Below are 16,416 nucleotides of genomic sequence, written 5' to 3'. Positions count from 1 at the left end.
AAAGCCCAAAACTTTGCAGTTTGCATGTGGCCAAATAAGAAGTAATTTACTTTCAATTTGACTGCTTATGTTTTTTTTTCTTAGTAGAATAAATAATGTGGGCTTTCAATGTATTTCAAGCCAATTACTATTCTTAAGCTTCAGATGATTGTTGTCACCTTTAATCAACCGTGAATGCATTTTAGAGTTTTTATGTTAAGAATATTTTAAAAACCTTATACAGTATATAGTTTTTTTTTAATTGCTCTTTAATACCATTTTAACTTGTTACTCGCCATGAAAATAGCCAAGGAAGATGGCAGGGCATTAAATCACCAACCAGCCTACCATCACATTAAATCAAAAGTGACAGAGAAAATGTAGAATAAAGTAACAAAATCATGGTGTAAAGATTGTGTATTTATCTGCTGTGGATGTATTTCATGAGTTTCAGATGTACTTTTTTGAAGCAGAAATCTCATCATTACCCTAAAGCACCAGCTTCAAACAAGACTCATTTCAGTTGCTGTGGCGCCTCAGCTCACCCCTTCATCAGCTGCCGCGTTACATCTCCGCTAACTCACCTCGCTCCCGCTCCGCCCCGCTGGGCACGCATACCTGCGGCCGCTTTCAAATGGTCAGGAGCGATAAGAGGAGAGCTTCAGATAAAGGGGGCTGCAGACAGCCACCACTCTGAACTCGGGAGGGGGTTACGTTGCTCGGCCGAGGTGGAGAGGTCTGAGGGGGCTTTTGATGATTTGCACACTCCTGTTAGAGAGATGTGTTAGAAGTGGATCTCCAGTGGTGTCTCTGATGTTGTTGATAGCCTGGGGTTTGAGGAGTTACCCCAGCCTCATGCAAACATACATACGAGCGTGGTAGAGATACAGATCTGTGGTGTTTTGATCCATGTTCATTCACGGGGTATGTGGCAGATGTTAGACAGACATGTTGTCAGGTGTCAGCATATCCCATGGTGTTTGAGTGAAGTTGAACTAATCTTATCTGAGAAGCTGTTAGCAGTCATCCATCAGCCTCACTAACAGGTCTGATTCTTTGTTGGAATGGTGTTCATCAATGGTATTTTCTAAAGTAAGCATTGGCATTGCGGTACATTGCTATTTGAGATTTGAAAATAAAATTAAGTAAATAAAGTAAAAATGTATTTTATTTAAACTATTATTATTATTATTATTATTATTATTTTGTTTTTAGTGTTTAATTTGTAGCTTATTTAGGAATAATCATATAGAATATATTCTTTTTTTTTTTAGCAATATATTAGCAATATATTTTAAAATATTTTACTTTAATTATTGGCAAGAATATTAGTATTGTGGTTCTCTCTTAAAAGAACCCCAAGTATTAAACTTTGGCATGTGATTTAGGTCAAAAACCAGTAACAAAAATAGTTATATTGTAAAATATTATTACAATTTAAAATAACTGTTTTTTTTTTGTTTTGTTTTTTTGTTAAATATGTATTTTATTCTTGTGATGACTAAGCTGAGTTTTCATCATCATTACGTCAGTCTTCAGTGTCACATGATCCTTAAGAAATAATTTTAATATAATGATTTGCTGCTCTAGAAATAGTTATTATTATTATCAGCACTGTGCTGCTTAATATTTTTCTGTGAATATGTGATATTTTTTTCAAGATTAAGAGATGAGTAGAAAAGGACAGCGTTTATTTAAAAATTATTTTTGTAGAAATCCAAAACTCTATCCTTTCCCCTAGTGAGTACATATACTAAAATGTTTTTGAAATACATTTATTTCATGCTACGTATACTACGTATACTTCAAGCGATATGTCAGTAAATAGATTGAGCTATACTTAGTACATTTACATTTATGCATTTAGCAGACGCATTTATCCAAAGCGACTTGCAGTGCATTCAGGCTATACATTTTTTTTTTTCTTTTCTTAACATTGTAAGTATGAAATAGTATGAAATAAATTTATTTTAAATATATTACTTTTTTACTAGGGTCACTTTTGACAGTTTTTAATGCATCCTTACTGGGGAAAAAAAAGAAAACCTAGACCCTGACTGGGCACTACAAACACATATTTGCAGCTGCATAGCAAAGCTTTGGCAATCACCCAAAATGGTTGTGAGATTTGTACATTTTTTAACAACAAATGTAAAAATCTAGTCATTATCTACAGTATGTAATTAGTTTTCTTTTCCTCGGGAGCTTCACAAGTTGACTTCATTTTTTTTCTGACTGTATTCAATTGTCCCGTCATTGACTCTAATTGACATGCCATTTGTTTAAAATGGAAACAAAGCAATTAAGCGCATCAGTGCATTTTTCAGTTGGAAATCTGTCATGGTCACCCACTGAGGAAATATAAATGGGTTGAGGCCATTGTTGTTTTCCCGAGGCCTGTTTCTGTAGGATCAAAGAAAAAAAAAACACTCTTCATCTATTTCTGTGTAGACATTCTGGGAATTCATTTGCTGGAGATCCCAGTTGTGTTTTCTGCGAGTTTCAAAATCTACTACTCGCACCCCTCAGCCCTAAAGGTCTGGTGTAATCCCAAGTACCCGACAGGTGCCGCGAGCCTTATTTACCCAGAGGCCTGTCACAGCTCCAGACCTCTCACTTCAGCCCCACAGCATCATGGGATGCATTCCGCCCATGTTGCCTGCCAGCCAGGTGCTCTCATTCAGCTGTCACCAACACCCGTGGAATGAAGACAGAAAATGGCTCATATATGTTTACATCCATTACTGCGCGTAAACACTGTGATAACGTGCTATCTCCCCTGTGCCTCTGAGGCAGGAAGGATGTTTTCATACCTAAGTTTGCATAGAAATAAAAAAAACAAAAACCGCAGAAACATCTGTTCTGAATGACAACAAGTCTGAGATATGGCAGTTGGAGCCATTAATTGGCATGAGTTATGAAGCAATTAACACAACTTGGTGAATTTGCTGTCCTAAAGCTTTTTAGTCTGAAATGAATTCACTCAGGATGATTCATGTCTTGAAAATGGCTAAACTTGAGTCACAAGTTATTTTGTATTGTTGCAAGATGGCGGCCGATTTGGGTCTTCCAAATTTAGTCTCATGATGACCCATATTTTGTTAATTTCTAAATAATCAGATCATGTAAATTCAGAATTAGGATTTTAACCATTACACACACACTCACAGTCAACTTTTAGTGAACCATTTCACGCCATGTGAATCTATTACATGTAAAGATTGACAGAGTAGAGAGAGATGGTCTTTTAAGTTACCTCACAGTGTTTTGAATTAATGAGAAATTCGTCCTGTGGTGTTGGCGCTGCGGTCGTCATTAACCGAACCCCCCTGTGTTCAGATGTGGATATTCTCCCCTCTTTGACTCCTTGCTTCTCTCTGCAGGTCTCGATCTGCTCTTGTCGTTTCAGACCCCCAAGGCTTTTCTGTCCTGTGTCTGTGTTCTTCATTCACCTTTATGCTTGCCATTTCTTTCTTTCTTTCTTTTTCTTTTTTTTCACCCTCCCTCTCTCTTTCACGCTACTATTAACATATCCCTGATCGCAGTTTTGTCATTACTTCAAGGACAGAGCAACAGGCAGCTACGTCATGTCCTTCTTTGGTTCCTCCACTTTTTAAAAGAGTCACCTCTACTTTAAAACTAAAACTCTTTTCTGTAATTACTACTTTGAATGTAATGTGTCCCTCAGTATTTCCAATCCCTTGGAACGTATTTACAATAATGTACCCTTTAGATTAATTCTTGATTTGTATATGTATTTTTTTTTTTTTTTTTATTAAATAACATTTATTATAAGTGATAATTATTTTATTGTTAAATGTTGTTGTGTAGTGTATTTTTTGTGGATTCGTTTTGTTTTTTGTTTGCATTTTTGTGCAAGAATAAGTCATTTAATTCTTGTATTTTTTTTTTTCTTCTTTAGTGCATTCATTCTTTTAAAGTCATTCCTTTCAAACTAGATTGACTGAATTGATCTTTTGCTGAGATGGTGTAGTTTTAGCAGTGGTTCAGTGTAACTGCGGAATAGCATCGCAGGAAACACTGGGCAATGTCTTACATAAGTTTTTTTTTTTTTTTTTCTGTCTTTCTACAGTATGGACTGGAGCGGATCCTTGGCGAGGAGAAGAGTCTGGCACTGTTGGCCCAAGCCATTGACCCTGGTCAGCCGGTCATGATGACAGATGTGGTCAAACTGCTCTCTGCAATCTGCATTGTGGGAGAAGAAAATACGTAAGCCTCCTGTCTCACTTGAAATCAATTAGGTTATGATGCAATTATTGTTCTTTCTTATTTCAGCCTGATTTCATTATTTAAGCCCCTTCAATTATATACTTTTTGTTGGAGTTTTATGCCCTTATTGTGATTTTTAACATCGACATGGTCAAATAGGGTATTAGATATGCTTTTAATATATTTTTAAGTGTTCAAATGCTTTTTGGGCCACCGCATCATAATTCTGGCATTTTCTCTGATGCAAACTTAAACTATATTTAATGTAAATTCTTCTTTAGCTGTGTGTTGTATTAGTTACTATTTGCTTCAGCTCTCCTCCTGTGAACAATTGCTGATGCTTTTCCCTTTTTTTTTGTTTTTTTTTGGTCTTTTTGCGTTCAGTGTATAAGCACAGCATTTATTTAGTCCAAATGCATAAAGAATTTATCATGACTACTTTATCTCTCTTTTAAATATCCATGTAAGCACTGAAAAGGTGCAGTTGACAGATGCACTCAAACCATCCTCCATACCAGAGAGAAGTGCAATCCCAGCATAACCCTCAGTGAAAAAATGTAAAACCAAATCAAATCCGTGACCCTTACTTTTACTTATTTCCTGCGTGAAGTTGGAGAAGGTCCTTGAGGCCATCACCACAGCAACTGAGGGAAGAGGGGTGGCCCGCTTTAACCCTATCGTTCAAGGTCTTAGTGTGCGCTCCGTCCAATTACAGGTAAGCGTTCACTGCTCCTCATCTGCCTTCTTGTTCACTTGTCTTCTGCTGATACAGCTCTACCAATGCCCTTGCGACCTCAATACACACTCAGTCACATATACATATTTATACCTATGATAGCTGCAATAGAAAAAAAAGTGAAGAGATAGTGCCACTCTCTAAAGAATATATGTGAAAATGTTATTTTATTTTATCTTATTTTATTTTATTTTTTCCAAGCGATGGCTACATTTAAAAAAATGCACAAATATCTGTTCAAAATCCCTAGTGGTCTGTTAATTAGCACTTCTGTAATAAAGTAACATTACCCACTTTCACATTGCTATTTGCACTATTATGACAGACTGGTGTTGTGTGTATTGCTTAGATGGGGAAATACATTTCCTTTGTATACTTTTCCATTTTGAAAGTTTCCCTCAGAGATTTTAGGGCCAGTAAATGGTCATGCTGAGATGAAGCACCAGCAATTTGCTTGATAGTGACTTCAATATAATGATGAAGTCACAGGCTCTGAATCACCTCTGAAACGCAATTTACACTTTAAAATCCCCCAGTGACTGTGTATAGAGGCCTTCATGAAAAGGATAAGAAAACAAATGAGCATATCTGCTTGTTAACGACCTGTCCTTTATATAAGAACACATTTCAAAAGCTTATGTAAGTAGATGCCTAATGCTCCTTTAAGTCGTATGGTGCCTATGCAGGCATGAAATTCGTTTATTTAAACGAAACATTATAAAACTAACTTAATTTCCTGTCCCTTTCTGACAAGTCAACATGACATTTTGTTTAGCCAGCATGCTCAGGGGCTCAGGACACTTGTACAGCACAGAGACTAGTGCTGCCAGTTACAGCTCTTCATTTGCATTGTAAAGCATAAACTGGCATTAGTCAAACATCCCTGATGAGATTTACCATAATCATCCCAGAAATTATTAATAATTTGATTAGGGGTATTTAGCCCTGTGCCCACAAATAAGACAGAAGTGCACCATGAGTCAGGGTCTGTAAACCACAAATCTTGTAATGGACATTTTACTCCAACAATTTAAAATTGACATCAACTTCATTTGATATTCTACATTCATAAACCTTGATTGACTCTAATAACAAAATAGATCATAACTACATCAAAGCACTAAAATATGTAATTTTTAATCATTGAATAATTAAATATCTGTCTATCTGTCTATCTATCTATCTATCTATCTATCTATCTATCTATCTATCTATCTATCTATCTATCTATCTATCTATCTATCTATCTATCTATCTATCTATCTATCTATCTATCTATCTACCTACCTACCTACCTACCTACCTACCTACCTACCTACCTACCTACCTATCATTCTGTCATTCCATCTGTCTATTCTGTCGTTTTATCTATCGTTCGTTTGTTCTGTCGTTCCATCGTTCTGTACCGTTTGTTCTAACTGATTTTTTATTGTTCTGTTTGTCTGTGTATTGCAAATTAACAAAACTCACTCATTCATATTTGTTGAAAGGGGAGAAACCAGTTTGTGATTTATGTCAGATTATTTTGAGTATAGAACATATTTTAATAGAATATCCATTTTTTCATTATAATAGACAGATTTTTATTCAGAATATATTAATGGACATTTTTAAAAAGGTGTCTCTGGAAATAATTTTAGAATTTTTTATCAAATAGTAAGTTAAAAGACTATATAATTGTTATTGCTATTATTGTTGTTATTATTTTAGTTTATATTTTTATAAAAAAAATTAAATAATAACATTATATAGAAAGGATATTAATTAAGTGATGCAATTTAATTTTTTTTTTCATGAATATGGCCATTGCTGCTGATGTGGTGTAGATCGTAAATAAATAAATCTGTTTGTCTGTCTATTGTTTTATCATTTGACTATCTCTTTTAAAAACAAAAAAACAACAACAAAAAAACACTGCAACAAGTTTTTTTTTTTTTTTTTTTTTACAATTTATACAAGGACCATACAGGCAGCATGTATGTCTGGCTCTGGGCTCTCTTGTTGCAGCATATGTGTATGCATTCAAGTGAGGCTCCTCTGCAGAGTGCTGGCCCTACAGAATGACACGCGCTGGTTCGTCTGCATTAACTAAGTGGCTTTATTGTTGAGACTGATCAAAGTAGCCGTGTTTTAGTTTAATTGGTAGCAGAGGGAGGTGAAAGAGAGGCACTGAGCTTTCCCTTCAAACATGCATAGAGAGAACTTTCACATGCTTTCTCATATCCTGCATTCAGGATAAACCTCTAATTCAGCAGTTAATGTTGAAGCTAAAATTATATTCTTTTGATGTAATGACAGAAATGAATGCTTTACTGTGACCTGCAGAGTGCAAAATATGTAGTAGTTCTGCGGCTCTCATGGTTAGCATGGATTTGTGCACAAATAATTCCTCTTCCAGTCCAAAATAGTGTTGAATAGTTGATACGAAGCAATTGAACGCTCTACAATAGCAGGTCATAGAGGAAATGACCCCTTATTGGCCAGCTTTTCTCCATTAGACAGGAATTGATGAAATGAGAGGAGAAAAATAACCAAAAACATCCAAGGCATGCTGTTTAATATCCATGAAGGCCAACTGGTGTGTTTAGAGGCCTCTCGTAATGTTTTATTGATTGACTGGTTATTGTTCCTGTTTGCTAACAGTCAGCTGTGATCTCTTTTAACCGTATGAATCATTTATCAAAGGCTGTTATAACTGGGAACAGTTTGGAGTTTTCTTTAGGGTTTCTCTTTCTCTCTCCACTCTTCTGTTCTTGCTGGAGATATTTAGGGACTGTCTCTTCAAATAGATGCTCTAAGAGCACACACCCAGACTGCATAAAGTTCAGTTTGTTTATGTAGGAGTGAGAGGCAGGGAGCACTCAGGGTCGACTGTAGACTGCTTTGGAGAGGGTTATTTTTAAGAATTTTACAAGAGAGCTTGAGGATACCAAGTATTTTGGTTTTGCATGTGTCTGTGTGCTCATCCATGGGAGTTAGTAAATGATTCAGCATGTTTTTTATCACTACATAGGCTAATTTGTGTTTTCATGTCTATGTCTAGTGGATGTTTCTTTTAGCTCTGTATTGCTCTGAGCTAATGGAGAATGAGTGATTCTCACAGGAATAGATTTTCTCTTTCTCTCCTTATCCTATCCTCTCACCACTCCCGCCTCTCACCAGGCATGTGAAGTAGGCAGATTAAGAAAACGGTACAGTTATTAATGGCAGATATGTTTTCCTTTTCCCTCATGAAAGCTGTCAGCAAGTGTCTCTTACAGGCTTAACTTTGCTGAGATTCCTCCCGCAGTTCAACCGCTGAGCCACACAAATATGAATAATACAATGTCATCGTCTCTTAAATCAAAGGGTTTTGCCTGTGAAAGACTTCTGCTCATTTTTTCTTGATTTTTGTTGTGTGAAAATATCATAAATATACAGCCCATCATTACTGACTAAATATTTATTTAGAATCATAATCTTCTGTTTTGAGCTTTGAGTCTAGGATTATAAACATAGACTACAATTATTTGGCCATTTGAGTAAAAACAGAGAATTTTAAATTAATCAGCTGGTGGTTTTCTTTTTAGTAAATCAGAACCATACAGCAATCATATGAGCCTTTTCCTTTAATTACAGTTTAAATAGCTGACGAATCCATTGATTGAACTAAATCAGTTGTGTAACATCTTGATTTTTATTAACGTTTATTATTGTCTTTTGTTTTGACCCCATGAGTTTAGGACGATAAATATTGCCTCACATTTTTTTTACATTGATATTTGATTAATCACAACTTGAACCGGTAACTAATATTTTTTGTAGTACATCCAAATCATACAGCACAATCAGTATCGTCTGATTCACGAACAAGTGACTCTTACAAGTCTGTCCTTATTTTGAATTATTTAAAAAAACTAAAAAAATCATGTGCCATCACATTATAAATAATTTGGAATTGGTGTGGTTTATTATGTAATCAATTATTGCATCACCAGACATGATGTGAACAGGAAGTACAGGCACACAGAGCTATACAGACAGTTCACTGTCTGTTCAATACGGCTTAGTCCCCTGAATGCACCAGTGCCTTTTAACTAAACAGTCCCTCTCACACGTGTGATTTAGAGTGTCGTGGAGAAGGCTGATCAATAATTGATGATCTGTATTGCTTGAGGAGATGAATAGTAGTTTTTGACTGAGGTGATGGAATCCTTTATGCTGGCTGAGAGCTCAGTGAGAGTCATAAACCACAGTGATGCTCTTCAACAGGTCCAAACTGCAATTCCCTTGAAAACAAGCTTCATTGAGACATTCAAGGCCATGAACTTGTGCTTTCGAATTAAGCTTTGTAAACTAGTGATTAAAAAAAAAAAAAAAAAAAAAAAATTCATCAGGGCTAATTTAGGATTACTGACTTCAATTACTGATCATTCCTGTGATGCAAAGCTGAATTTTCAACATCATTACTCCAGTCTTCAGTATCAAATAATCCTTCAGAAATCATCCTAATATGCTGGTGTGTTGCTCCAAAATATTTCTTCTAATTATCAATGTTAAAAACAGTTGTGTTGCTTAATAATATTATTATTGTGGAAACCGTACTTTGGAAGTGTATTTATGTATAAGGGAACCGGTTACCGTTACTTTTACATTATTTATTATTTTTAAAATAACCTTTTTTTTTTTTACTTAAATGGTTCTTCGACAAAATCAGTTTAATCAATCCTAATACAAATATTCCATTTAGTATTTCAACACAGTTACATATAATTCAAATGCATACCCTCAGACCTGCGTATGTATACGCACACATACTCTTACTGAATGTTATCTTCTTCCTTTAGGTGGCTTGCATGCAGCTCATCAATGCCCTCGTAACGTCTCCTGATGAGTTGGACTTCAGGCTGCACATCCGAAATGAATTTATGCGCTGCGGCCTGCGAGAGATCCTGCCGGTAAGCGGCTCGACCACTGCCTGTGTATTAATATTTAAATGAGTTGTCCACTTGAGTGAAATATTGTAAAATGGGTCTGCAAATAATTTATGAGGCCTGAAGGAGAGGTCGCTCTGCTGAATCAATACTTACAGCGAGGATTGGATTGGTTTCTTTCTCTCGGTCTGTCTCCTCTTGGCATTCTGAATGTGGTTATGTTCTATCAACAAATGACTGAAAACTGCCTGAACAAAACAGGAGAAGTGTGTGAAATGAAATCCAGAGTGTGGAAGTGAGATAGATTAATGCCTCACGCATGTCTTATTTATTATTCAAAACAGAAGCTGCCTCAGAAACAGGACTGGGGAATACAAAGAGACGGAATGAAAGCAAAATTATTATTTTCTCTTTCTAAATACACATTTTTGAAAATGGCGTTTTGTCGATGTTTCTCTTTTCTCTCTCATAAAGTGCCCAATATTCCGAATATTTGTCTTATTTTCCCCTCAAAGTCCACTTGAAATGTTAGTCATGCTTTCTTGCAACAAAAGCAATTGTATATAATTTTTCCCTCAATTTCTTTTTCTAGCTGCTTTTTTAGAATAACATCTGCTGTTTTTACTAGTATATCTGTCTGATTTCTATATGCAGTTAACCTCTGTTCTGATTGGCTAGCCAATTTGTGTATGAAAAAAAAACAAAAAAAAAAACTCCCACCAGCTTTCTGAATTCTGACTAGATGCTTGTGGAAATATGTTAATGTGCTTGCAACTCTGACATCAGAATTTATTTATTTATTTATTTTTTTTGAGTTTAGGCCAACTGTATCAGAAAAGTAAAACTTTTGGCATTTATTGATTTCTGTTGTCTTGGTGCACACACTACACAGCTAATTCCAGACTATGTTAATCAGTTCTGAAGTCCGTCGCACCTCATTCTTGTAGTGTGCGCTTGCATTTAGCGTCCAGCAATAGTTTGGGTGCACTAACAGGGAACTTTGAGTTGTATGTCTTCGTCCAGTAGTACATCAAAGCCTTTATTTCAAAAGACCAAGGAATATCATGTTTTCTGTGGCATGGTCTATTTAATCTGCTCTTTTCTTCTCTATGTTTCCCCTTGTCCTTCATGCTGTGTAGACCCTGAACACTGTAAAAAACGATGCTCTGGATATCCAGCTGAAGGTCTTTGAGGAGCACAAGGAGGAGGACATGATAGAGTTCTCCCATCGCCTGGAGGACATCAGAAGTGAACTAGAATATCCTTCTGACGCTGAGATGCATGCAGTTTCATTTGATATTCTGTCCACACTTAAACGCTCCTCAGAAAACTCTCCCTCCCCTGTGTCGTCTTCTCTTTCTTTCTCCTACTCATTCTTTGATCCTTAGAGGACCTCCAACAATAAAATGTTGGCCATATGCAAACTGTAATAATATCTTCAAAAAGCATGCACTGATTCCATTGATGTTGTTTTCTTAGATTTAATCATAACCATAAATCATCCTGAATCATTTGTTTTCATTAGCAGTGTTTTACAAGTCTCATGCTGTGACAAGGCTAGTCTGTAGTTCTTTGCTCTGCCTTTGTGTCTGCACTGCATGTATTAAGAGAGTGTATGCTCTTTTCTTCTGTATGTTTCCATTTGTTGCTTTTATTTTGGCAGTTGCAGAGCTTGATTGTTCCTTAACAAAGTGCGTACTGATATTAGAGATGTCTTTAATGTGTTATACTGCTCTGTGAAGGACACAAGCGCCGAGGGCAATTTTCTTTCCATACTACAGCACCTGCTGCTGGTCAGGAATGACTATTTCACACGGTGAGGGTTATTTTATTTTTTGTTTTAAAGTTGACTGAATAGTGAATGAAAAGCACCCAACATGTAGCCACGTAATGTAGACAGTGTGGCTACTTTCATGTTAAACATTTTCCTTATTTACTACACCTTTCCCATGCTTCTGTTTCTTTCATTTGGTTGGTTTTGCATTTATTGTTGCTAATTTTACGCATTTTCAAATGATACTAAATAATGAGTAGGTGTGTTTGAACTTTTAAATGATATTGTATGCACAAGGACCTTTCATAAACCTAAGGAAAAAGAAAATGTCTTTCAAAACCTATTCGGGCCCTTACAAGTCAGATCACATTCATCTTGTATTCATGAATTTTTATGAAAATGCTGCTTCTCCTCCCTTTCAAACCTAGTCTGAGGTTTTTATTAATTTCTGACTAATTAGTGCCAGTGATGCAACGGCATATATCTCCCGGTGTTAAGGTCTCGCTAATGACTCAGTGTGTTGTGTGTTGGAGAACAGCTTTTGAAGCTCTTTAGCCGGTGAGCTCTATTATGTGAAGAATAACAGCTTTGACAGAAGAGAGAAGTGCAAAGGAAAACAGAGGTGTAAAGATAGAGACCATCTGCTGAGCGCCGGTACAGGAGAAAGAAGCGACCATTCTGCTTAGAGAGATATTTATCTATATCTTCCATTATATCTTCTGTATAGCTTTCGCTTTATTGATTGTTTATTCGCTCTCTTGAGTTAGTTCACTCTGTCGTTCCCTCTACCGATTGTTTAATCATTCTGTCGCTCTATCAAGTTTATTCATTTGAACTTTTGTGCACTCTAACGATTGTCGTTATTTTTCATTTTAATCATTTTATGTCTGTCTGCCCATCGTTATATCAGTCTTTCATATATTTTGCAATAATTCAGGTAGATTTGTGTTTGTCAACATGAACAAAGTATTTAAAATTGTAGTTTATTATATAGATATTTGGAGGGAATACTGGGCGAAAAATGTTTATCTCCTATGCTGCAGTTAATCCTGAAAATATAAGTATCCCAAAGCGTTCTTTACTTGTTTCTGAACTGACCAAATAAATTCTGCTCTGACCAAATAATAATAACTTTGTTGTGTCTCCTCCTCAAGTCCTGCTGGTAATTGATCATTTTTGAAATTTTTATTAAATGGTCCCAGTAAGCTCTTCTCACCATATAAACATTTCTTTCTAAACTCTGTCCATGAACGCCATTTATTCTAGATGGGCAGTCCACATGCCCTGCTGGTCTCTTTCCCCCAAACCATCCAATGGCAGTGACCGACAAAGAGAATAAACCTGCTTTCATCTTCCTCTCATCACACATGCCCACATTACTCTTCCCCTTCCCTATATACCCTCTCTCTCTCTCTCTCTCTATCTATCTCTCTCTCTCTCGCTCGCTCTCTCTCTTTTCATCTGTGGCATCTGCTCAAAGAGAGTTTTCATGTCTTTGAGCTCACAGCTGGGGGTGAGTTAAACCTGGTCTTGATCAAAAGGCAAGCTCCTAATATGTAGAATACAGTTTTTAAATTCAGTTTTTAAAAACCACTGCAGATAGTCAGTATATACCTACATCAGTAATATACACATTCGCATGCCAATTGGCATGCTGTTCAGGTCAAGGAGTGATCGTTTAGCTCTATCTGAAGTTGTTATGGAAATGATTATGCCATGCCTGCATACACTTATGCTTTATTATTTGTTTTCCTTTCTCTTTTTATGGTCAGTTATTCCATAAAGGGACTGTAGGTTTATGTGTCCTTAATGCTGACTCACTCTAAAATTGAAAATATAGTAACTTGAATTTTATATCCTAATTTATGTAAACCATGTTAGAGATTTCAGTATGTGGTTGATTTGGCCACTTTATTTGTGCCGTAGTCAAGTATATTAATTAGTGAACATGATTAATGGCACTAGAATACTGAGACTGATTTTAATTAGAATTGATTATAATTGAATTTTAGAAATTATTATGCTGTATTTTGGGTGTCAACTTCAGTACCATGTAGAAATGATGCCTGTAAAAGGTCAAAATGATCACCTCTGATCAAAGAGCATCACCTCAGCCTGACTGATCCTAATTAGTTCCACTTTCCCCTCCAAAGCTCTGCTAATTTCACTCATTTAACCCCTTAACTGTCACCCCCCATTTTTTAAAATAGGCATTAAAGTGCACTATCCAAACTTAAAATTGTTGTATTTTATGAACACTTTGGAATATAGACCTAAGGTTGGTCTCTTTTTAAAGAAGAAAAATTTGCAGATTTTGGCAAAAAGTGGATTTTTTTTTTTTCAAAAATTAAAGTATCAAAAAGTTATAGAAGTTTAAATGCACTGTAAATAAAATGCCTATATATTAATTTTATTTTATTTTATTTATTATAAATATTTTACATAACAGGTTCTCTAAAATTGGTATAAAAATTAAAGCCTTGTGTCTAAATAAGTTATGTTCCAAATTTTACGTTGATATGAAAAAAAATTGAGGTTTCTGTGAGATTTTATTTAGGGCGTCATACCACAAACAGCCACTGGGAGCCATCAAAACTCCTTTGAATTTTGTTTTAATTACCCTAGATTTTTTTCTGTCAGTTTTACTTCAATACCTCAAAAAATAACCACCAAATATGGAATCCTGAGACTCAGACCTTTCCAATGATATGTTTGTTGCCAAGATTATAAAAAGTTTTGATTCTAAACGACCGTAATGCATTTTGTAATATGACACTTGACACTGCCCACTAAGGGGGAGGAGACCGCCATAAATTTTTAAAGTACCATTTCCATGGTAACGCAATGTCCGATTTCAAAATGTTTTTCACAGGATGAATCTGGGGCTTCTAAGCTTTCAAATGATATATATTTATGATGATATACTAAAGATTTTATAGAGAAAAGGACAACAAAAAAAAAAAGAGTGCCAAGCGTCCCACAGGTGAGACAGTGACAGTTAAGGGGTTAAAGAAAAGAGTCAAATTCTGTATTGTGCCACAAAGACTAGATTTATGTCAACCCAGTTTATACTTCAAAGTTTATTTCAGTTTTTTAATTCAAATATATAACGATATATGTAACAGGGAGAGGAAAGTCAGACTCCTTATTGCCTGGCTGCAGTTTTAAATGATACTTTAAAATGTGGCTGAGTTCACTCTACAGTATCTCGTACTGTACGTCATCCCTTCTCACTTTTGTTATGTCTCTCTCCATATCCCTCTCCATTTTTATATCTCTCTTTCTCTTTTATGTGAATGTCGAGCAGCATCGCAGATTTAAAGGACTCAGTCATTTTCATTGCACCAGTTAATAGCTTGTATAAGCCAGTATCACTACTGTCAGAGGATTTAGTGTTAATATAACAGTTTTTCTAATTTTGTGCCTGAGTCAGTGGTACCGTATTCTCAGAAAGATAATACAATGCATTGATTTTTCTTCCCTCCTCGCTCTCTCTTATTCTCTCTTGTTCTCTGTCCTCCAGGCCTCAGTATTTTAAGATCATAGAGGAGTGTGTCTCTCAAATCGTCCTCCATCGTAGCGGCACAGATCCTGACTTTGCCTACCGCAAGCGTCTGGATGTGGACTTCAGCCACCTGTTAGGTGTGTATGCTTTTCTATTTGAGCTAGTTAGTTTGTTTACTTCAAACTGAAATGGTTTATCTCTCCATGCTTTCTCTGCAGAGGTGTGTGTGGATAAAGCCAGGGCTGAGGAGTTTGAACAGAGGGCCTCAGAGTTAGCTCAAAAGGCAAGTGCCCTTTCTTTCTCTCCTCTTTATCTTCCACCCCTACCTTGTTTTCCGTTTCTTTCTTCTCACTCTGGCTCCTCTAATGAAGTATGCAGCCTTTGAAGACCATTCACGATCGCACCATTTAGCTTTCTTTAATTAAGGCAAGATTACTTGAAATCGTTCAAACAGCCATTTGTAATTAACAGTATTCTGAGATTAAAAAGGTATTGATTGTTGGGATGTTCTTTTATAATTGTGGGCCGAAATGTACGTGGTCGAGGGCAACAGATCTATACATACCAAACCACAGCTCTCTAACTACATCCTTTCCAGATAACTAGTTAACTTTTAAAACTAGCAGAAATACTTTTCATGGCTTTACATCTAAGAAATGAACTTAGCTGAACTTGTTGGGTTAGGATGGTCGACTAGTCATACTAAAGTGCATTATTTTTGCAGTATAGGCATGAACATTTACAGTCAAAACATTTTTAAGACTTGTTTTGAGTGATTGTGTGGTATGTTTCAGTACACTGCTGTTTAGTGTCAGTAAGATCTGTTTTAGAAAATGTGTCCTGCTTATTTAATGCAGATTCTCTTAAGTAACTTTTTTTTCAAAGTCCTTTAATTGAATTTGTGTTTTGTATTTGTATCTTTTATTTCGATAATTAGTGCTCAGCCTTAGTACATAATGCTAACAGAAAAAGACATTTAAGCAGTGTTCAAACATCAGTAGAGGAATGGTTATGTGTGTGTTTGTCATATCTGTTTATATGATTTTTGTTTTCCAGTTTGATGAGGAGTTCCTGGGCAGACAGGATGCTCAAGCCCAGCTGTTGAAAAGAGAGGGGAAGATCAGTGAGCTGGAAGCTGAACTTCAGGCTTATAGAAACCAGGTACCTATGTTTTTCTCTCTCTTTGTTTTGGCCACTTCTGTCACTGTTTTTCATGGCATTGCTGCTGGGATTCCCTTCTCTTTCTTTTCTCACTGTTGTTTTAGTTCTGTCTCTCCTT

At 36.0% G+C, this 16,416-nt stretch overlaps 1 protein-coding gene across 1 annotated transcript in view; it reads left to right on the top strand.

The window, feature by feature from the left end:
• The window catches only part of LOC109098308 (protein diaphanous homolog 3-like), a 328,141-nt gene that overhangs the window by 131,236 nt on the left and 180,489 nt on the right, over positions 1 to 16,416 (top strand). Inside the window, 9 exon segments of the mRNA XM_042733923.1 lie at positions 4,073 to 4,209; positions 4,820 to 4,823; positions 4,826 to 4,924; positions 9,772 to 9,882; positions 10,998 to 11,116; positions 11,558 to 11,674; positions 15,156 to 15,274; positions 15,356 to 15,420; positions 16,194 to 16,298. Coding sequence (XP_042589857.1) covers positions 4,073 to 4,209; positions 4,820 to 4,823; positions 4,826 to 4,924; positions 9,772 to 9,882; positions 10,998 to 11,116; positions 11,558 to 11,674; positions 15,156 to 15,274; positions 15,356 to 15,420; positions 16,194 to 16,298 — 876 coding nt within the window.

Source organism: Cyprinus carpio, chromosome B11 (genome assembly GCF_018340385.1).
Source record: "Cyprinus carpio isolate SPL01 chromosome B11, ASM1834038v1, whole genome shotgun sequence".
In the NCBI taxonomy this organism is placed as follows: domain Eukaryota; kingdom Metazoa; phylum Chordata; class Actinopteri; order Cypriniformes; family Cyprinidae; genus Cyprinus; species Cyprinus carpio.
This window is presented reverse-complemented; position numbering and strand designations above follow the sequence as displayed.